Source organism: Gracilinanus agilis, chromosome 2 (genome assembly GCF_016433145.1).
Source record: "Gracilinanus agilis isolate LMUSP501 chromosome 2, AgileGrace, whole genome shotgun sequence".
Taxonomy (NCBI): Eukaryota; Metazoa; Chordata; class Mammalia; order Didelphimorphia; family Didelphidae; genus Gracilinanus; species Gracilinanus agilis.
Window position 1 is genome coordinate 402,166,006 of NC_058131.1, and position 23,787 is coordinate 402,189,792.

The following is a 23,787-nucleotide window of genomic DNA, read 5'->3' on the forward strand; positions in this document are numbered from 1 at the left end:
TGTCTGAGGCCAGATTTGAACCTAGGACCTCCCGTCTCTAGGCCTGGCTCTCAATCCACTGAGCTACCCAGCTGCCCCTGAAAGTAATGAATTTGAGAGACAAAAGACTTGTTTGGGGATCCTGCTCTGTTCTTACTTTGTGAGGTTACATAAAACTTCAGATTCTTCATGTATAAAATGGAGATAATAACTAGTTCAATTTGTCATGAACTCATTAGATATAAAATGTTTTGTAAACCACAAAGTGCTAAAGAAATGTTCATTATTAGTTATAATTATTATTGACAAATATTCTACCTCCAATTTATTCCTGCCCTCTCCCCTTGAAACACAATATCCTTGTTTAAAAAAAAGATTAGTAGATATTAAAGAAAAGGGAAGGAGATCAATGACACCTGGAGAAGAATCAAAATAATTGTAATACTACTGGAAGGTAAAAGAACAATCCTAAGGAGTATTCTGTCCAGAACAAATGCTTCCCAATATTTCTATTTGAGGTATCTATCATTTTATATGAGAGTATCAGTTTTTGTGAAAAAAAAATCATAGGTTCCACATCTCCTAGTACACTCAAAATCTGTATCGTTAAGATTCCATTTCCATAACAAGTCCTGATTAAATGATCATTCAAGAAAAACAGAAGAAATCACAAACTACAGACATATTTCAACTTTATCACCTCAATAAAAAACTTTCTAAAAATAATTTACACATGCATCAAAAGTTTCACTAATAAAAAATAAAGAATAGAGAGACTTTCACAGATGATTTTGTACGCTAAACCATATCTTCAGAGGCATAGAGAATATGAAATTCAACTGTGTTTATTGGTTTTTTTAATTGACTTAAAAGAGAAAAAAAATTTTAGGATTATCTCCAAGAAGTTGTTTTCATTTTGTACATTCATTTCATATAAGATGCCATGATGGATATATATCACAGTGATGACTGTTCAACCTCTAATCGACTAATTTAATCAATGAACACTCTTGTCAAAGATCTTCACCATAATGATAAAAGATGTTCTACTCAGAGTTCAAATGGAAAAAGAATTTCCTATAGATAAGCAGATGTTGAAATGCTGAGCACATAAAATTCTCATTTATGAGACCCAAAGTCACTCGAAGGGGATCAACCTAACAATCCATATAAGAAAACTTAAATGGATTTAAAATATCTATCACTCAAACTATGGCATGCAGTTAAATGAGCAGTCCATTGGGTTTATTTATAGGTTCATTCATCTTGGACAGATTCTGCAGTTAGACAAGCTGAATCCAGAATTTAAAATAATTTTGTAAGCAGATATCTTCTTCTGCTTATAGATTTTCTTTTATTATATTTCTTTTATTATTATTATAGGTATATGCATTAGTATTACCTATAGTGTAGAGATCAGAGAGGAACTGGAATATGATCATCTGATTTCACCTAATCTTGGCCATAATCTTCCGAAGACAGATATTTTGTCTTCAGTCATTTTTGTATCCCTGTCTCTTCTTCGCGTATAACTTTTATTCATAGTAGGCACTCAAGCACTTAATAAAGAAATTCTGAATGGATTATAGAGTTTTCAATTATTCTTTATATGAAAAAAGATGCATTACAGATCCTTAGATAACTCTGTCTGTGAAAGTGTTTCATTTTCATTGAATTTAGGGTTATAGCTTCTTCTAGTAAAACATCTTCAAAATAAATCTATACCAGTCTGTATTTGAAGCATAAGAATCTCAACACACAAGTGATTATGATCCTTCTTTGGAGATGTGCCCTTGAAAAGCATTTCATATGAAATATATATGTGTGTGTGTGTGCATATATTTCATAGATCATGAAAGAAGAAGCTAATTTCTCAAGATCATGAAAGAAGAAGCTAATTTCTCACTATAACAAAATCCGGATATTTGACAATGTTTCCTCAGCTAACAGTGTCATCCCTTGAGCTAAGCTGAATTTACGAGGTATTCAATATAGTTTTTTATAGACAATGTCCCAACTAAAGAATTTCTTTGTAATTTTCAGTAGCTCACTGAAACAAATTTCCTTTTCTGAGTTTTCCTTCCCATTCCTGAATAGATTATATGAATGAGCATCCAGGTTAGTGGGAATACTCTTATTGTCTTCCCTTTATATATACCAGAAAACCCTAAAATATCTTACATAACATAAATATATAAGAACTTCACAATGGACTTCTTCCAGCAAGGTTAAATCTTCTTTCCCCCTTTTTGTCAATGTTACTTCTTTCATTCATTCTAGGGAATGAGAAAAATGTATCACCCTAAGTAGGATTAGTTGCCCCATCTCTATGAACTTTTGTGGCCTATATTTGACCTTCAAAATTACATAATATTCCTTTGGTACAGAAACCAATAAAAGTTTCTTCATTTCAAATACCTGAATTTATTGAGTTGGTTTTTTTCTAAATTAGCTTTGTAAACTAAATTAGTTTACAAACTCACTACAATGTACAGAAAAAGAGTCCCTTTCAATTTATTAATTATCCTGATGATCATGTGCTCTCAGGGACATCTTCTCTCATACTAAGAGATAACTTGAGGAATTAAAGGGATTTCAGGACAACATAAAGATATGAATACAAAAGGAAGTAGTAATCATAAAAGCACTACATCAGAACTAGTGCACAGCTTTCTCATCACAAATATATACAACATGGAACAAGAGCCAACTGCTACCACTTATACCACCATCTTAATGTTATAGAGACAAAGGTTGAATTAATTTTGAAAGATTACATTTAGTATCAGCTTAAGTAATATTTTTTTAAATATTTGAAATCAGTCTAAATTATTTTCACATACCCCCAAAATGCTAATAATATTTACACATATAGAGTATTATTTTACTTCTCACCTAAATTAAATTTTCAAAAGATGTCTAAGAAAAAAACTTCATAATGATGGCACCACAACCAAGGATCCAAGTACAAAATGAAGTGGGAGGAAATGAGTCACTATACAAACCCCTAAAATACAATAATAAAAATCAAAATAAATCAGAGGGGGGATAGTGGGATAACTATGATGAGATAAGAAACAGAAGACAACAATACAAATTTAAAATTAGATGATGAGCCAAACCAAAATGTTTGTCCAAAATGTAAAGTGGGGGAGGGGGGAGTCAAGTTTGATAGGACAGTGTTGGAAATGTGATGCTATAGATTTAATCTCTCTTAACACTGAAAAGAAGATGAAGAGTGCTTTCCTGCATTATGAATGAATACATCATTGCCAGAACATAAATTCAATAAACTAGTGTCTGTATAAGTACATTTTGAACTTTATTTTAACTGAAAGAAAACTGTTTATTATTAAATTAAACAAACAATTATTAAGCAACTACTATCTCCAGAGCATGATGCTGGATGCATTAAACAATACAGCACCTTATAATATAAAAGAAGAATATCTAGAATATGCAAAAAAAGTAATAACTGACAAGTTCCTCAATTACAAATGTAAGGGCTATGGTGTCTTCCTGGGAAAATGTAATAGGGGAAATTTCAGGAAACAAATCATGGTGGAGAGGAATTTGAGCTACTTAAAAATGGATAGAATACCAATGGCTGAAATTTTTAGTTTTGTGAAATATTCAGATTAGTTTACAGTATGTGGAGGAACTTAATTTTTAAAAATGGAAGAGGTAGATGTTGCATTATTGTGAAGTTTCTTAAATGCCAGCAGAAGAATTTAAAACTAGACTCCATAGATAATAGCTGATTTCTGAGCATAAATCTTGCATAAAGATTAATCAAGACAGCAATATTGACAGAAATTCACTAGTCTTATTTATTGTTACTGTCAGAGCTATTCACCTTATTAAATGAGAATATTTTAACCACAAATAAATGAGGCTAAATTTTATCATGACTACTTGATTGAAATAGTACTAAATAAACTTCCCATATGGGGAGGGAGTTAGAAATGCAAAAGGCAAAGTTGTGGTGAAGATCAAATAGCAGAGTATTTGTAAAATCCTTGGCATTTAGGTATTATATAAACACTAGCTATTGTGGGGAAATTTTAAAATTACTATTAAATAGTTGCTAAGAGATGGAAATTTGAGCTCACCTTCACGGGATGCTCCATCACAACTTCCTGGGTTTGACCTCCTTCCCTAGAATCAGGAGCCTGGGGGAGATTGGGGCTGAAGGCCATGAGATCGTTCTTGGTTACTCCATCCCAAGAATATACTTTTTGCCTCCGCTGCTGAGAATAAGAGAAGCTCCCAACCTCGCTGGAACATACTAGCGTGGGCTTCCTAGGACCACACACATCTTTCGGGGGCGTAGAGCATCGCAATGCCACATAAAGGAGCAGACTCAGCACCAACAAACTAGACACCGAGCAGATGGCGATGATCAGATAGACATTCACATCTATCAGCGCTGTCTCCTGTCCCATGCCAGCCTTTGACAGGACCGTAGAAGCACTAGAAGAAGTTTTGAATGTCTGCCCGTTCTCTACCAGTGACACACTCACAGTGGCTGTGGATGACAACTTAGGTGTCCCGTGGTCCTTCACTAATACTAGTAGGGTCTGCCTAGATGCATCGGAATCCTCTAGGACACGGATCGTTCTGATCTCTCCTGTATACAAACCCACTCGGAAAGGGCTGCGCCCTACGCCCATTTCTGACAGCAGCTCATAAGACAGCCACGCGTTATAACCAGAATCCGCATCCACAGCTCGAATCTTTGCAACCACGTGGCCCACAGCCACAGATTTTGACACCAGTTCTGTTACTGGATTAACGCCAGAGTGAGGCGGCAACAGGGCCGGCGCATTGTCGTTCTCATCCAGCACGAACACCTGCAGGCTCACGTTGCTGCCAAGAGGAGGGAAGCCCGCGTCTCTGGCGCTCACCTGAAAGTGCAGCAGTTCCAGTTCTTCGTGGTCCAGGGGCTGTAGGGCGTACACTTTCCCGCTTTCCGAGTGTACGGACACATAGCTTGACAGGGGACGCTCCCCGACCCGTCGGTCCACTAGTGAATAAGATATAAGAGCATTCTCCTGTGTATCTGGGTCCTTCGCTGACACAGTAAAGATGTGACTGCCTGGAGGATTGTTCTCCTTTACAAACACAGTGTACACAGGCTGCTCGAAAGAAGGTGCATTGTCATTCACGTCGCCAATGGCTACAGACACGCTGGCCGTGGCCCACAGTGTTGGCGTCCCACCGTCCCTTGCAGTCACCACTAGCTCGTAGGCCGGCGAGCTCTCGCGGTCCACGGTGCCCTCTAGCACCAGTGAATAGTAATTTCTGAAGGTGGACACCAGCGTGAAGGGCCCTGGGGGTCCCAGAGAGCAAGTCACTTGTCCATTAGCACCTGAGTCACGGTCAGATACGCTAATGAGAGCAATAACTGTGCCCGACGGCGAGTCCTCTAGGACAGGCAATGAAAGCGAAGTCACAGACACCTGAGGAGCGTTATCATTAAGGTCTAGTAACTTCACCATAACTTTGCAATGGCCTGTTAATGGGAAAGAACTTCTATCAATAGCCTCAACTTTAATTTCATACAAGTTACATTCTTCATAATCCATATTTCCGTTTACTCTGATTTCTCCTGTATTACTATCAATGCTGAATTTCGATCTTACATTGGCTAGAACAAGACTTCCAAAGTAATATTGTATTTCTTTATTTACACCTTCATCTGCATCAGAGGCATTTAATCTGATCACTAGCGTCCCATTAGGAATGTTTTCCAGTAATCTGACGTTGTAGATGGATTTATCGAATGCTGGGGCATTATCGTTTGCATCCAACACAGTAATCAGCAGCTGCGCGGTTCCTGTTAGCTCTGGTTTGCCTTGATCTGTGGCTGTCAATAATAAGCTGTGTTCAGGAGTTTCTTCTCTGTCTAAAGATTTCTTCAAAACTAGCTCTATGGATTTAGCCTCTTCCTCATTTGTGTGTATATCCAAAGTGAAATGCTCATTCGCAGACAGCTTGTATAACAATTCTGCATTGGTTCCTATATCAGCATCAGATGCGCCCTCTAGTGGGAATCTAGAATCTGCAGTCCTGGATTCTAAAATCAATAATCTTTGTTGCTTAACCAAGAACACAGGTGGGTTGTCATTAATGTCTTTGATCTCCACCTCCACGTGGAAAACCTGCAGCGGCTTATCCACGATCACTTCTAGATGGATACTACAAACAGGGTTGCGGCCGCACAGCTCCTCACGGTCTATCCGAGAATTCACAAACAAAATGCCATTCTGTGCATTTACCTCCAAGTAGTCTCTGCGACCCTTGGACACCACCCGGAACAGCCTCGGAACAAGCTCCCCGACCTCCAGACCTAGGTCCTGCGCGATTCGCCCCACAAACGTACCGTGTTTAGCTTCCTCCAGGACTGAATAATGGATCTGGCCGCTCCCCACTTCCCAGACTGTGTGGAAAAGAATCAAGAACAGCAGCTGCCAGGCTCTCAGGCCGCCTCCCCAGGAAAATGCCATCGCAAATCCCTTCTCTCTGAATTCAAAAATCATTGATTCATGATTTGAAGCTTAAAGAATATCTTTGAAAGGCTACTTTATCCTTCTTCTCCTTAAATCCGATCTACGTTGCTTTTTCTCTTCATTGAATGTTGCTGTTCATTCTGAATCAGCCATTGAACGAGCTTGTTTCTATTCCGATGAGAAACACGGTTTATCCTTTGTTAGAAAATCCACCTTGTGGAGGACAGCGACATCATGTGGCTCAATATGTAAGTATAATCGCAATTAATGCAGAGTTGTATTTCTTACATTCACTTCTTTTAGGTTGCATTGCCATCGTTTCCTTTATGTTGAATTTGCCGTTTCGAGAATCCTTTCAAGGTCTTATGTTTTGTTTTTTATATAAGTCTACTTAGACTCTAAATATGATCTTGTCTAGTAAATTGCTTTTCCAAGTACAGTGTTGTTTTAAGTGTAAATAGCAGAAAAAAATCTAATGGTGATTTTCACCTAATTCTACTTCCAAGTTTTTGGATTACATATCAAAACAAATGAAAATATTTTCCTTATTTGGATTATTTGAATTATCGTTATTATTGGATGTTTATTTCATGTAATCAAATTATATTAGTCCATATTCTTCCAGGGCTTAGCATAGTGTGTGGATAAGCATTTGATAAATAAATGCTAGCTGACTGCCTTTTTTCAGTCACACTAAATATTTCCATCTGTGTGGGAAATGTCCTTTTATGATGAGAAAGCTCAAGGTTTCAATATATTACTGAAAATCTGAAGATCTGTAGACTAAACCTCAATTTGTCTATATATTATCTTACTTTATTGAAGGTCAGGGAAACTACATTGACCTCTGCAAATTGATATTTAATAGGTTTTTCCCCTCCCCTGTCCTTCATCATATCTCTGTTAAAAGCAAAAATTATTGTTCCTATAAGAAACAATGTTAGGCAGCATTATTAAATTCAAAAGAATGTTTCATTTCCTGTTTTCTGCCCCCCACTTCCATTAGTGGGCAAAAAAAGCCTTATTTTCCTTTCTCTACTGAGAAATAATTAAAACTATTGCTTGTTGGAAGTATTCTCATTTTGCAAAAAGTTCATCTTCTCCTTTATACATACATATTTATTCCTTTATTTTGAAATATGTCCACCAATTTACTCAATACCAGTTATCACCTGTAATGGGGGGGGACTTTTTTTTTACACCTTCTTAGTGCTTCTAGGTTCAGACGTTCCAAAGCTGAAATCCTCTATTCAATCCTGAATTACTGAAATGGAAAATATCCAAGATTGCCCTTTTTGCAAAAAAAAAATTACATAAATCCTTGCCTTATGCTCAAAAAGGATCTTTGCTTCTATCTATAACAATTATCTTGTGTGCTTAGCAACTTTACAAAGAGTCCTAATATGAACCATAAACCCAGATGAAATGAGATCATCTATGTAAAGAATGGGGCAAATTGAACAATGCTACACAAGTGTGAATTATTATTGTTGTGTTGTTGTTTATTGTTATATGTTTGTGAAGGACCAATCAGTTAAAACTGATTTTTTAAAAATTCATTAGCTGATTAAATCTGGATCAACAAAATTTGTGAGTAAAAAGTCAGACAGGAAATCAACCCCCAAATGAACAATCTGCAAAAGCTACTTAGTTCTATGAAGAAAAACACTGATTACTTCAAAGGATAAAATTCACTCTTTTGGATTATTTTCTTGGAAAAAGTTGAGGTAGCTAAATGGCAATGGAAAGAGCACCAAAAAGATATGAAACCCAGTCTCGGATATTTATTCACTGTGTGACCCTAGGCAAGTCATTAAATCTCTGTTTGCCTCATCTGTAAAATAGGGATACTAAGAGTACCTACTTCCTAGAGTTGTTGTGAGGATAAAGTGAGAAAATATAAATAAGGTGCTGATCACAGTGTCTGGTAAATAGTAGTTACTATATAAATGTTAGCTATTATTATTGTGTCCACTGAAAGTTGGGTCCATTGTTGGTATGAAAGATTTATTCCTATAAGAAGTACAGATAAGAGATAAATTATTTATTTTTTTTGTTTATTTTTTTTAACCCTTAACTTTTGTGTATTGGCTCCTTGGTGGAAGAGTGGTAAGGGTGGGCACTGGCAGTCAAGTGACTTGCCCAAGGTCACACAGCTGGGAAGTGTCTGAGGCCTGACTCTCAATCCACTGAGCTATCCAGCTGCCCCGAGATAAATTCTTAATATCAATTCAAGCTACTGGTAGAGTTTATCAGTCAGGAACTATAGAGCTACTCAAACTGCTTTAATTATCCACATTCTAAGTGACTAATCCTATATAGAATCAAATTAAGAGCTGAAAAGGATCTCAGAGGTCATTTTGTCCTCTTTTTATAGATGGAGAAACTAAACCTCAGAGAAGAGGATATATTTGTCACAAAAGTCACAAAAGTAGTCCATATTACATAAGAATCTATTAGGCAGTATTTCAGACAGAATAGAAATTGCAGATATGTTATACAAGAATATAGAACTGATATACTTGAAATCATATGAAATAAAGAGGGCTGTCATCTTATATTCTGTCCAAAAATATAAAATATATACATTGCTTAAGTCACCTCAGGAATTTTGTCTGTGTACTAAATGAAAGCAAATACCCACTGCAGGTTGAAGGGAAAACCATTTTGCTGACATAGGACTGGGGCTATCACTGGACAAGATATCAAAACAGAAGTTTGTCTTCATCATCATTTCATATTCCCTTTTCTATACTTTTCCTCATCCAACTACTATTTCAAGTATTAGTTTCATCATGTATCTCAGAACTCTAAAGCTGGCAAAACCAATTCATCCACTAACTGATGTTACAGTACTGTCAGTACTTACTTAAAGTTACTCTGCTTAGAAACATTTACATTTTTTAAGATTTCCAGTGAGTGATGTTTGATACAAAGATATGAACTGATACTAGTGAAATTTGATTTGTCTTTATCTAAATAGAACACACATTTGGAGGCAAACACCTGCTAAATACACTTCACTTGGACTACCTAAGCAACTTCTTACTTGAACTGTGCTCACAACCCGAATGGAGGAACTCGACCTCCATGGTTCAAGAAGTAGTTTAGGAAATTTTGAAGTCTTGGACCAAAATAGGTCATATTCAACAGAATGAAACCTGAGAGGTGTGGAAGAGTATTGCTAGTGGCCTTATGATCTCAGAAAACATTGGAGTATTGTATTTAAAGATAATGAAGGTGGCAACAAGATGACTCAATGGATAGAGTACCAGACCTGGAGTCTGGAATCAAGGACGTCCTTGATTCAAATCTGACCTCAAATGCTTCCTCCCTGTATAACTCTGGGCAAGTCACTTAACCCCAATTGCCTAGCCCTTACTGCTCTTCTGCCTTGGAACCAATAGTATAATTCTAAGACAGAAGGCAAGGGTTTTTTTAGTGAAATTAAAATAATGAAAAAGAAAGGCTAAGGACAACTCTGTCTTGGTTTTTGCAGGTTATTTATGTCCTCACTCAAATATTTTTCGATTTACCAAAGTTAAATAGAGTTCCCTTAGACTGTACTTTACCATTGCTTTTCTATAAGCTACTCTGATTTTTTCCATTGGGTTTTAATCAGAAACTGCCTCACAAAGAATTTCAAACTTAGTCTATAGCATGTTATAAAATAATTGAATGAGAAAGAACATGGGTGCAAAATATTTTACTCAAATAGAATTCAGTAAAAGTTTAAATAGGATAGAATCCAGGGGAGGCTCAAAAATACCAAAGACAATGTAGTATGCAGGCTCATACATAGTAAAGAGATATTGTATTCTTTTCAGTAAATTTTATGACTGAAGAGGCACTCTATTATAGAAGATTAACTGAAAATATCTCTTCCATTTTTCAGACTTTCTTCTAGTTACTACTGTTACAGTAGAATTTTTATCAAAATTCAGCTCTCTTTTTCATTTCAGAGGTCTACACAGAATTATGGATGGGATGGGATGTTGCATATACTGTCAGTGTCATTGCTCAATTAACCTTTTATTCTTTTGTTTTAAATGAGCATTACAAAGAATGGTTCATTCAGTAGGAAGGGAAGACAGTATTTAGAAATAATGTGATAAAAACAACGGGCATAGTTTAAAACTTCTTTTTTTAAAAATAAAGACACTAAAGATAAAAAGGACGGTAAATGGAGCAGTAATAATCTATGTCTTCTTGTTTGAGGATGATGGAGATGGGTGAGACAGAAGAATATTATTTGTGACATTTTCATGTTTTTTTATATCCTCTCTTCTCAGATATCTTGAAATTCAGTCCCTCAGTCGATCTCTTCCAGCATCAGTTCTTTCTGTATGTGCTTTTCCTGTTACATTAGTTCTTTAGGAATTGATCTTTCTAATGACCCTGTATAGTTTTATAAAATGCTTTAAATAGGTGATAGATTAAGTGGATAGGGTTTCAGGTCTGGGTTCATGAAGATATCTTCCTGAGGTCATCTTTGACCTCAGACACTTACTAGCTATGTGACCCTGGGAAAGTCACTTAATCCTATTTGTCTCAATTCCTCATCTGTAAAATTAACTGGAGAAAGAAATAGCAAATCACTCCAGTACCTTTGCCTAGAAATTCCCAAAAGGATTCAGAAAGGATTGGACATGACTCAACATCAACAACAACAACAAAGATTATCTCATTTGATCAGAACAGTCTTGGGAGATGATTTTTTCAAAGCATTTGAGTACTGAGGTGTTGGGATTCAAATCTAGAAGATCCACTACTACTGATAAAGATAATATATTATTATCGAAATGCTCATATTTTGAGGAGTCTGAATGGGAAACCCTTAATCAAGTGAGTTTCCCTAATCCACTTGAGGAAATTTATGTGATATAAGGAATAAGTTAAAGTCTTACCCCCTTCAGACTGTAAGTGGTTGCATTATGGCAGAGTATGAAACCTTGAGTGACAGCATATGCTAAGTGACCCACTTGAAGATTAGAAAGGATATGAACCTGGGAGTGACCCATTCACATCTTGAAAAAGATTCTCTACTCCATTTACTTGAATCATAAAGAAATTAGCCATTGTTTGCTGAAGGACAGGCCACACTTCAGGTGATGTCCAGGAGCAAATGATGAGAAGCCATTTATTTATGGCACTTAAAACTGAAGGAACTCAGGCAAAAAAGACAGGCATCCCTGGCAACCAAAAAAAGAGCTATCTGTGGAGGTAGTGACCAGCTCTTAAGAGGAAATTACTCCTTTTTCTTTGCCCTTCTCTCCTAAAATGACGAAGAGGGAAAGAGAATCAGATCTAGAGACATCAGATAGAATTAAATTGAACTACAGTAAAGAGTAGGCCCAGGGAGCTCACCTGAGTGACCTGCCCAAGAGATAATACACCTATATGGAGCAATATGAGGATACAATGAGAAGATAAAAGACTTCAGAGCCAGTAAATGTTAGAGGCTTGAGTTGCTTTGGTGAAAAATGATCTATATATGTGTGCCTCCCTACTAGTTTTCCTCTGGCGTTGTGTATACTTGGGGGAGAGTTTCCCCCAAATTTATGGTTAAGGAGGTTCATGAGTAATGTTTATGCTATTCTGATTATTAAAAGTTAACTGGTGAAAGCCTGTGAGTTATATTTTTAAGTGTGTTCCTTGAAGAAGTCAGGCTTCCAGGGTACCAAATCTGTGAGTTGTTTCTTAACCTTGAAATATATCTTTTCCAAAACATTTCTGGCTGATCTTCCCTCTTTTCCCCCTCTTTCTCTCTCCCTTTCCCTTTCTCCAACTCCTTTTCCCTTTCCTCTCCCTCTCTTTTCTCCCCTTCTCCCTCTCCCTCCATCTGTCCCTTTTTCTCTGATGTCTCTCTCCCTCTCTGTCTTCTCCCCATCTCTGTTTTACTTTCTCTGTGCCATTGTGTGTCTCTCTCTGAAAGAATTATCAACCTCTCAAATGAAATTTCTCTAGTTCTTCCTGCTCTATAAGAAATGCTGATGCATAAACTTCACTGTGATCTTTCTGGTTTCATTGTTATGAGCACATCGAGGCAAGATGACCAAACATCCCATGAAGTTAAGAAATACTAGGCAAAATTGTCAGTTAACAGATCATATACCAAAAAAAGAAAAAAAATTAAGAAAAAAAACCATGAAAATATCCTGAGGATTTCTGACATAAGATGCACAGCATAAATTCCTTTAGTCAAAGGAGCAACTACTCTAAAGTCATAGGAAAATTACTAACCATGTACATAAAAGCATAAGTTATAGAGCAGCATTGGTGGGTTAGCTTATGACAACCTAATTACTTTGTTTTTCAAAGAATAAAACCTTGCTACTTGTATTTAAAGTCCTACAGGGATTCCACTTCAGGAACTAATGAGTTCATGAACTAGTAGGGAGTGCTAATAAAACTACTTTAATTTGTTCAGCAAGAAATTCCACAAGTGAGAATAATTGATTCTCTGACACAGGATCCTCCTTTAAAACTGAATAAGGTGAAGGTGGCAGCTAAGCAGCTCAGTGGATACAACTCCTCCTTTAGCACCAATACATAGTATTAATTCGAAGACAGAAAGTAAGGGTTTGTAAAAAGCTTAATAAGTATTAAATGTTTTTGCTGCCAAGAAAGCTTCTGCTGCATCTCAGTTACTCTTTTGAAGATATACATACACCAAAAAAACTATTTTCTCTATCAAAATTATAAAGACCTTTAAATGTTCATTTAGGAACCTAAAAACACATATTAGAAAAATTACTCAAGAGAATTATTTATGACAAATATTTTAGAATAAAAATAAAGTTTAAAATGACTTATTTTTTGGTAATATTCAAAACTGTATGGGAAGAAGCTTGATATATTAGATAGAGTAGGGATGAAATAATGAAAATAAATGTGAAGTATTTGATAAACTTTAGTCCTATATGCATTAGCTATTATTCATTATAGACAAATGGAAATAAGAATGCCACCAAATTTCCAAAATATTAAATAAGTGAAAGGAAAAGAAATTAGCTCTTTAAGCTCTCAGGGAAAGTTTTCAGAAATAACAAAGTGTAATTTAAGGAGCAAAGAGAAAAAATAACCAAAAGAAGAAAACAGAGCCAAAAGATGTAAATAAATTTCTTAAAGAAATAGCTCCTATTATCTAATATAAAGTTGAATAATCAATAATAATCCCTAAGACCCACCTTGGCAGAATGATCCTGCCCCACTGCCTGCTGCTCAACACTGTCTATTGGGCCAGAACACGGAGGGAGGTTAGGGCTGAAGGCCATAAGGTCACTTTTCACACCTCCATCTCCAGAGCACACCTTCTGCCGTCGCTGCTGGGAATAGGACCAGCTTCCAATCTCACTGGAACACACCAGCGCTGGTTTCCCTGGCCCGCACACACCCTGGGGAGGTGCAGAACACCGTAGTACTACATACAGCAGCAGACTCAGCACCAACAGGCTGGACACTGAGCAAATGGCTATTATTAGATAAACATTCACATCCAGAGCCTCTGCTGCCTTCCCTGCACTTGCCACTGACCTGGACACACCAGAGGAAGCCTTGAGCGCCTGCCCGCTATCCACGAGAGATATGCTCACAGTGGCAGTGGCTGATAGAGGGGGTTCCCCGTGGTCTTTCACCACTACCAATAGCATCTGTCTTGACCCATCCAATTCTTCCGGGGCCCGCGTCGTGCTGATCTCGCCAGTGTACAAACCGACACGGAAAGGTCTACGGCCAATGCTCACCTCCGGCAGCAGCTCATAAGAGAGCCACGCGTTGTAGCCAGAATCCGCATCCACTGCCCGGATCTTCGCCACCACATGGCCCACAGTTACTGACAGTGACACCAGCTCTGTCACTGGGCTGATCCCAGCGTGAGGCGGGAGCACTACCGGTGCGTTGTCGTTCTCGTCCAATACAAATACCTGCAGGCTCACGTTACTGCCCAAGGGTGGGAAGCCCGCGTCGCGGGCGCTCACCTGGAACTGAAGCAACTCCAGCTCCTCGTGGTCCAAGGGTTGCAAGGCGTACACTTTCCCGCTCTCCGAGTGCACTGACACATAGCTAGACAGTGGACGCTCCCCAATCCGTCTCTCTACTAACGAATAAGATACTAGCGAGTTCTCTTGCACATCCGGGTCAGACGCTGACACTGTGAAGATGTGACAGCCTGGAGGGTTATTCTCCTTCACAAACACAGTGTACACAGGCTGATCGAAGGCAGGTGCATTGTCATTCACATCAGCAATGGCCACCGACACGCTGGCTGTCGCCCAAAGCGCTGGTGACCCGCCGTCCCTCGCAGTCACCACTAGCTCATAGGCAGGCACGCTCTCGCGGTCCACAGAACCCTCTAGTACTAGTGAATAGTAATTTCTGAAAGTGGAAACCAACGTGAAAGGCCCAGGTGGCGACAACGAGCAAGTCACCTGCCCATTGGCCCCAGAGTCTCTGTCAGACACGCTGACTAGAGCGATAACTGTTCCTGATGGAGAATCTTCTGGAACTGGAAGCGACAGCCACTTCACTGTCACTTCGGGGGCATTATCATTGGTGTCCATTACTTCGACCAAGATCATGCAGTGACCCACCATCTTGGGAATTCCTTTATCAGTCGCCTCTACCTGGATTTGATATGATTTACTTTCTTCGAAATCTATGTGTCCAATCACTCTAACGTCTCCATCCAATGGATCTATTGCGAACTTAGACAGTACATTTGGGGGAACATTATTTGCAAAAGAATAAATAATTAGGCCGTTTGTTCCTTCGTCCGTATCTGAGGCGGTTACTTTCAATACTATTGTTCCATTGAGTGAATTTTCGGCTAATCTAACTTTATAGACTTTTTTGTCAAATTTTGGAGCGTTATCATTCACATCTAATACGATAATCTGCAGCTGAACTGTTCCAGTAAGCTCTGGTTTGCCCCCATCAGTGACTGTAAGCAGTAAGTGAAATTCAGGAATTTCTTCTCTGTCTAGAAGTTGTTTTAATACTATCCCAAGAGGTTTAATTTGCTCATCATTGTTTTGTATATCCAGAGTGAAAAAATCATTGGGGCTTAGTTTATAAGAGAGAACAGCATTCACTCCGATATCTGCATCCGATGCGCCCTCTAGTGGAAATTTAGAGTCCAGTGGGCTAGATTCAGAAATAAACAGATTCTTTTGTGTTACAGAGAACACAGGTGGGTTGTCATTAATGTCCTTGATCTCTACCTCCACATGGAAAACTTGCAGTGGTTTGTCCACAATTACCTCCAAGTGGACGCTACAAACTGGGCTGTGGCTGCACAGTCCCTCACGGTCAATCCGAGAATTCACAAACAAAATGCCATTCTGCAAATTTACCTCCAGATAGTCCCTGTGATCAGGAGATACCACCCGGAACAGCCGCAACACTAGCTCCCCGACCTCCAGACCCAGATCCTGTGCGATTCGCCCCACGAACGTACCGTGTTTCGCTTCCTCTGGCACTGAATAATGGACCTGGTTGCTCCCTACCTCCCAGGCAGAATAGAGGAGAAGCCACTGCAAAAGCTTCAGGCCGCCTTGCCCAGAAAATCCCATCGCAAATCTTTTCTTCTAGATTTATGGCACCTATTTGGGATTCGAAATGTACATCATCTCTGAAGATGCTATGTGAATCTTGAAATTCAATTTTTTTTTCCCCGTTCCTGGCCCTTTTCGTTTTCTCTGAAGCAGCTACGGAATGAGCTTCTTTCTACAGTGGGGAGAAAGTGTTTTTCTTTTGTTTAAAAACTCACTTTTCGGTGTACAGCGACATCATGTGGCTCAGTTTGTAAGTACTATCCCGATTAATTTGCTGCTGGTTTTATTTCTTTGGTCTTCTCAAGGTTTCCTATTCTTCCTTTTCATTGTCTTGAAAATATCCTGTTGTTGTTTTTTAAAATAAGTATTGTAGAATTCTTTAAATTATAATTTCATCGCAATGCTATTTTCGTATTAAATCCAAGAAAATTCACAAGCTTGATAGTTCATTTGAACCAGATAGTACATCCATCTGATACTATTTAAAATCAGTTTTCCAGTAAAGGCCTTGCCTGGAATAGCCACTCATATGAATGTCTTTTAGTTCATAATGTTCCAGATGGATGTACTGTCTGGTTCGAATGAATTATCAAGCTTGTGAGAAATGAGAGACTTGGGCTCTGAACATGCTGCATATAGTTACAAACTCCTCTGCTCAAGTATGTTAATTCTCAACTGCTACTTCCCTAGTATCTGATTCTGAGTCTCAACTTAATGACCATCTGAATCAGGGTCAGTTCATTATTTTTCTTATTATTACACTTTAGATCTAATGTTTCCAGATAAAATTATTTAGTACTCTAATATGCTGCATCTTAGCTGGTCACAGACATAGAGAGCTCAATTCTTTTCTCAAGTCAGTCTCAGATAAAACTTTCTATACAAATGTTAAAGTATTACCACTCTCTACTCTTGTTCACATAGTGTGCTAATCTTTGAACTTAATAAAAATTTTACTTATATCTTCATTTTTTAAAAATATATATACAGTGGAACTTACATCTTAGCAGTCATGAATGTACCATTAATTTTTATACTTAATTTCATTATAATATGATTCATTCTTATTCAAGCTATTCATGATTGTGGTTTCTAATCTAGTTTATTCTTTTTATCCTTAGCTACACACATGAAATAAGCAAAGATCTCTTCCTTCTTCCAATATATGTTTTAGAATTGAAGGCTGAGAGTTTCTTTTAGCTGCCCATCCTCTACAACTAGAATTCCTGTCCATACAAGTTAGTCACAAGGGATCACCCCCAATTTGCTGGAGGCCTTCTTTGATTTGTCCCAACGGCTAAAGCATATCCTCCATTTCTCTTGTCACATGACAAATCTATTTTCTTTTTCAGTCATACAATTCATTGGTGATGTGTAATTAGAAATCTTGTACCCCTGAATTCCATTTACCAGTACCCCACTCTCCTCTTGTTGTTAAGTACTGCCATATGCAGGACATAAATTCTCCCTTTTTCTGCCTCTCTTCTTCTTGCCTTCTGGTCACAGATTTGGTGGAGTGGGCTTTTTGAATAGGTAGATTAGCTTGAGCATATGGTTTTATTTTTTACCTTTTTATTTCTTTACTTCTAGTGATTTTTAATAAATCTTATAAAATATAATACTTGGAGATATTATATATTAATTTTAAGCTTACAGTGACATCCTTAAACCCTCTGCTTCAGAGGTCATCACTAGTTCTATGTTTCAGTCTACTCATACCCATAATTCAGCTTTCCTTTGCTCAGATACAGTAGCAGTCTAAGTTTCTCTATTATTCAACAACACCAGTAAAATGTTTGCATTGAAAAGATAGGTCTTTGCTGTCATAGGAAGTTTGGTCTCAGTAAGTGCTTTTCTCTAGAAGAAATCCAGTATGCTATTCTTCTCCTTTTCATAGATCTTCTTTATAAATAGGTTGCACACATATACCCTCAATGTCTTACTGTAATTTATTTAAAAGTTTAACATATATCCTATATACTTGATCTGGTAATATGTATTTCTGATTGTTGTTATTCTCCTTAATACCATTTTACTTCCTCTGTAAACTTCCTCAGGGACTGCATTGTTGGTTTTTCATTGTAGTGGTTCCACTGTCTTTGTTGGAGGAATCATGCAATGTAATATTTTTTAATATTTTTCATTTTTCTTGTGTTTGTAATCCTTTTCACATTTTCATCCTTGGATGATTTTGCTTAGTTGGATATCTTGCCAGCCTTTATTTTAATTGGTATTACCTTCAATGTTTCTTGCTCTTTTATGATGAAAAGATACTGCTCATATTCCTATATAATCTTTCTCAAAGATTTTACAGATGTGTCTATATTTTAACCCTGGTACTGCATTTAGCAAACAACTCTCTCTTTTTAACCAAGAAGTAACAAATTTGTTGACTAAGACATTTGCTGGATTCTTTTCATCTTGTAATAAAATATCTACCATAGCTTCACTTCTGGATCAAATTATTAATGTCAGCATCAATATTATTTCTGTTGTCCATTGCATATTTTTTACATTACCTGTTTAAATGATCCAAGATTAAATTTTCTTTATTGTACATCAGACCTTTTCTCATTACTCTTCTTTCTTCTTGCTTATTAAAAAATTTAATCTTAACTTTGACAAATCCATGGTTTGTCATGTGAGCAGAAAGCTGACCCAGGGATAACTTCCACATCTATTCCAAATCTTTTCCTGTCCATTAAAATATAGTTGATTTTATTCCTTGGTAATACCCTTTGGTGCTCACTGCATCCAGTGCTTACCATTTCTTTTTAGAAGAAAGTGTTCAGGAGTTAGCCATTGTATAATCAATGTCTTTGGCCTCTGTCTTTTTCCTGACCATGCCTTCACACATATGTTCTCATGAATATAAGTCCATGTGTATTAATAAATTCAAAGTCCACAACAGTCACTTGGAATCACTGACCATTTTGGCAATCTCTATAACAAATTTTAGTTTCCACATTTATAAAATGAGGATATCACTTACCTTACAGGGTTGTTGTAAGGAGTGAATGCAATAACACATGCAAAATATTTTGCAAAATTCAGTGTTATATAAATGCTCACTAGTTATAGCATAGACAATTAATTGTATGCTTTAAAAAACATTCTTCGTAATGATTATACAACTGACTTAATACAAAGCAATTAGATATTTTAAGATTATAAACTAAATATTAATTTTGCTTACAAAGAAATGGAATGCATTAAAGAACAATCAAAATGGGAACTTGAACATGCATAAGATAATATCACTCATACTAATGATATATATGGCACAAAACGATTATGGGTGGGGGAACCTAGTAGAGAGATGTAATGGGAACTAGCCAAAGAATAGTACAATTTTTATGCTTTCATAAGTAAAAGATATATGAAAACGATGGCCTATGCAGGGACATACTTAACAGAGAGAAAGATGGGAAGAAAGAACGAGGAGAAGGAGATGAAAGAGGGGAAAAGATCATTCATAAAATCTTATCATACTATTTAAGAAATGGAATACACAATTTGAAGAGAGAAAAAGGAAACTTTTAAAGTATGAACAAACATTAAGCCACAAGAATTATCAAATAATGTAGGAAAATGGCAATTTGCACCTAAACAAAAATAAAAATGCAAAATCAATCATCACCCACCTTCCCTGAGCTATCCAAGNTTCACATCCAGTACAGTGATAAGCAGCTGTACTGTGCCTGTGAGCTCTGGTTTGCCCCCATCTGTGGCTGTCAGTATTAAGCGATGCTCAGGAACTTCTTCTCGGTCCAGAGGTTTCCTCAATACCAACTCAACCAATTTGTCTTGCTCGCTTTTTGATTTCACATCTAGAATGAAGTAATCATTGGTGCTGAGAGAATAGGTAAGCAAGGCGTTAGTCCCAATATCTGGGTCAGATGCACCCTCTAGCGGAAACCTAGAGTCTGGCAACCTGGATTCTGGTATAAACAGCTTTTGTTCTTTCACTGGGAACACTGGCGGGTTGTCATTAATGTCCTTGATCTCCACCTCCACATGGAAAACCTGCAGCGGTTTGTCCACGATCACCTCCAGGTGGATGCTACAAACGGGACTGCGGCCGCACAGCTCCTCACGGTCGATCCGAGAATTCACAAACAAAATGCCATTCTGTCCGTTTACCTCCAGGTAGTCCCTGCGGCCCTTGGACACCACCCGGAACAGTTTAGACACCAGTTCCCCAACCTCCAGACCCAAGTCCTGGGCGATTCGCCCCACAAACGTACCGTGTTTTGCTTCCTCCAGCACGGAGTAATGGACCTGGCTGCTCCCTACCCTGCAGACTGTACAGAGCATCAATGAAAACAGCAGATGCTGGCTTCCCAGGCCGCCTACTCGGGAAAAAAACATTGCAGATCCTCCGTGGAATTGTTCTAATCAATGAATCATCTTTAGAGAATAAAGGTAAATATTGTTCTCTGATTCTTTTAAATCCATTCTGCTGCATCCGCCATCATTCACATTCTCCAACAGAACAGTTCTTTTTAATGCTTAATGTGAGGTTTGGCCTTCTGGGGGTGGTGGGGAGGGAGAGACTATTTCGTGGTAGGCAGCGACATCATGTGGTCAATACTAAGTGGTACACAGACTTGATTTAGTAATTCTCTTTACTGTATTTGCAATAGAAAATATTCCTCATTTCCCCACACTTGAGTGTCTAGGGAAGGAAAAGTCCACTATTCTCACGATTTCATAAAATAATGTTATCCTTTTTAATGTTTCTACTACCTGAATGTAGAAGTAATGCAGACTTTGTTCAGCAGGAAAACATTCAAATCAACAACCATTAAGTGATTATATGCAAAGCTCTGTGCTAGACTCTTTGAACAGGAGGATAAGAGATTAAGTAATCTATCCACCAGAAGGGTTAAACATAATAAGAGAACTCTTACATATGATGTGATACATGGTAGGGAAGTAGAAAATCCTAAGTGTCCCAAGCTATGTGAGGACAAAGAGAAAACATCTTTTTTCATCTTTCTCCACATGCGTTTTTTAAAATATTGATGACAACTGAGTTGTAATCAGCATGATATATTTATTTATTTATTTGATTGTTTGTTTGTTTGTTTGTTTAAAAGAGTGCATTGAGAAAATGGATAAGTCTCAGAACACTAGGGAAAAATATGGAAGGAAAGAAGCAATGTTGAAGGAAATATTTATTTTAAGGTTTTGATTTTCTGAATCTACTGGACGCTATTCTTTTATCTCTTTATATTCTTTCTTTTGGTGATATTTCTATGGGTTCAGTTATCTGAATATGTTTAATCCCCAAATTTACAGTCTAACTATCATGTCTCTCCTGAGCTCCAACTCTACATTTTCAAGTGACTGTTGGATGTCTTCTATCTTTAGTTTTGGCAGAGCATGAAGGACAACCTAAGAACATTCTTTTTGAAAGAGGAAAAGAAGGATCATAAAAGGGAAAATTCACCTCAAACAGATATAGTGGTAATAACATACAATTTCAGAAAAGCAGAATTCATCAACATTTACTTTCCTTTAGTCTTTTCTGTGAAGGAGAATGAGCTTTGGACCAGAAAAGACAACATGAAAAATGATTAGTAGGATATGAAAATTGAAGATAAACAAGGAAACAATAAGAAACCACCTAAATGCAAATGAATTCAAGTCGCCAAGAACTTGAGAACTGAATTTCATGATATTGAAAGAATTGCAGATTATGGTTATAGAGCCATTGTCAAAGATCTTTGAAAGATGATAGGGGGCTGCTGGGTACTTCAGTGGATTGAAAGCCAGGCCTAGAGATGAGATGTCCTGGCTTCAAATGTGAACTCAGATATTTCCCAGCTGTGTGATTCTGGGCAAATTACTTGATCTCCATTGCCTAGCCCTTACTGCTCTTCTGCCTTGGAAGCAATACAAAGCATTGACTCTAAGCTGGAAAGCAATGGTTTAAAAAGAAAAGAAAGAGAAATGATAAAGTAAGAGAGATGTCACAGAACTGGAGAGTGTTATCCTGGTTTTCAAAATAATGACAATAGAATGAATTCTATAAAAATATAAATTGTTGAACTTGACTTCAATACCTAGTAAATATTTAGAACATATTATTAAGGAAAGTGTGGGTCTGTGTGTAGAAATGAAAGTAACAATTACTTAGAGCCATCATAACTTACAGAATAATTCATATCTATTTTTGACAGGGTTATTAGACTTTGAAATCAGGCCATTTGGATAGGCATAGTTTCATAAAACTTTTGAAATAGCTCCTCCTGCTATTCCAGTTGTCTAGGTGAAGTTATAAGGTGGAAGAGGTAACAGTATATAATTAGATGAATTCAGAATTGGCTACATTATCATATGTCAACAATATTTATCAATGCCTTGGTATCATTTTGAATTTATGTCTCCAATAGGGGGCTTCTAGGATCTATTCTTTTCTGTGTATTAGTTAACATTTTCGTCAATGATTGGGATAGCATTCTTTTAAGATTTTCGGATTAAATAAATCTGAAAATATTAGCCAACACATTATATGAGAATTATAGTTATAACCAGATATCTACAGAATAGGAAAATGGACTGAATTATTTATATTAAATCTAATAGAGATTATTGAACAATCTTACACCTATATTTTAAAATCAGCTTTACATGGACAAGAAGTGGGAGCCATTATTAGAAACCATTTTCATGACTTTTTCAAGACCTTGCAGTTCTAGTCAACTCCAAAGAGTCAAAAATCCAGCATGAGAGTAAATACAGCTAATTAAATTGTCGGCTTCATTTAGAGAATTGTCAATAATATTCAAATGAATGTCTATACTCTCCTCTTTCGTTAGAAAACAAATGGAATAGAGCATTCAGCTCCCACGGCCATATTTTAGGAAGGAGATTAATAATCCAGAGAGTATCCTGAGGAAAGTGACCATTGGTAATGAACTGGAGGCTCTGCAATTTAAGAATTGTTTTAATGAACTAGGAAAATTTAGGCTGGAGAAAAGAAAATTTATGGGGAAATAAATGTAAACTGCCTTTAAGTATCTGAAGGACTTTCATGGTGAGAAATAATTAGATTTCTTGGTCTCACAGGTTTAAAAAAGAGAATTAATAGGTAGGCATTTCTTTTTGTAAGAAAAACTAAAAATTCTAACTATACCAAAAGTGGAATAAATTTTCTTAGGAAGTATTGGTTATCCCTCATTACAGATATGAAAATAAAGAGTGGATGGCCACTTTTATTGATGATGTAGTAGAAGATAATATTGATGAAGAGAACAAAAGTCATACTCTAGGAATAGGAAGAGATCAAATGATCTTACCTTCAAAAGTCATCAACAATGAAAATACTTTTGAAAAACAATAAGATTTTCTCTGAATAGTACTTGTTAAAGGGATTCATTCCTAAAAGGACAAAGTCCTCCAGATGCTATTCTTTTCTGAAGAAATCCTTTTGATTGCATCAAGTGTCCACATAAAATAAAGGTCTTTCAACACTCTATCCAGTGACCCAAAAGAGATTGACCTAAGAATCCATAAAGGAAAAATGAAAAGATCAAACCAACCCTAGAGAAGCAGTTTAACAAACAAGTCACTATATTAATCAGTTTTGTGAGAACTTCAAATGGAAAATGTACTGAGACTATGAGCTGGGACCAGAACTAAATAGAAATAAGAGAATAGAAAGATATAATGAATTTGTGAAATTGTTCCAAGATTCCAAGATACTCCCCAACACAAAACCCAACCTCTTAACA

The 23,787-nt window shown here is 37.1% G+C and overlaps 2 protein-coding genes across 2 annotated transcripts; both read right to left on the reverse strand.

Annotated features, from left to right (window-relative positions):
* Nucleotides 1–4,055: 4,055 nt before the first annotated feature.
* LOC123233851 (protocadherin alpha-5-like) lies at nucleotides 4,056–6,488 on the reverse strand. Its single transcript, XM_044659889.1, has one exon. The coding sequence runs from the start codon at nucleotides 6,486–6,488 to the stop codon at nucleotides 4,056–4,058; it is 2,433 nt and encodes an 810-aa protein (XP_044515824.1).
* Nucleotides 6,489–12,790: 6,302 nt separating this feature from the next.
* Nucleotides 12,791–20,416, reverse strand: LOC123233852 (protocadherin alpha-3-like). Its single transcript, XM_044659890.1, has 3 exons — nucleotides 19,724–20,416; nucleotides 13,743–15,385; nucleotides 12,791–12,842 (listed from the first exon to the last, which is right to left on the reverse strand). Exons 1-3 carry the CDS (start codon nucleotides 20,414–20,416, stop codon nucleotides 12,791–12,793), a joined length of 2,388 nt encoding a protein of 795 aa, XP_044515825.1.
* Between the last annotated feature and the right edge of the window lie 3,371 nt (nucleotides 20,417–23,787).

Bases quoted from the DNA above. Each gene is read 5' to 3' on its own strand.
- LOC123233851 (XM_044659889.1), bottom strand. From the start codon at position 6,488: ATGGCATTTTCCTGGGGAGGCGGCCTGAGAGCCTGGCAGCTGCTGTTC.
- LOC123233852 (XM_044659890.1), bottom strand. From the start codon at position 20,416: ATGTTTTTTTCCCGAGTAGGCGGCCTGGGAAGCCAGCATCTGCTGTTT. The intron at 15,386-19,723 runs GTACTGGATGTG...GTTCAGCTGCAG, and splicing joins CAGTACAGCTGCTTATCACT to ATTATCGTATTAGATGTGAA. The intron at 12,843-13,742 runs GTGTTCTGGCCC...GAATCCCTGTAG, and splicing joins TTCAGCCCTAACCTCCCTCC to GACTTTAAATACAAGTAGCA.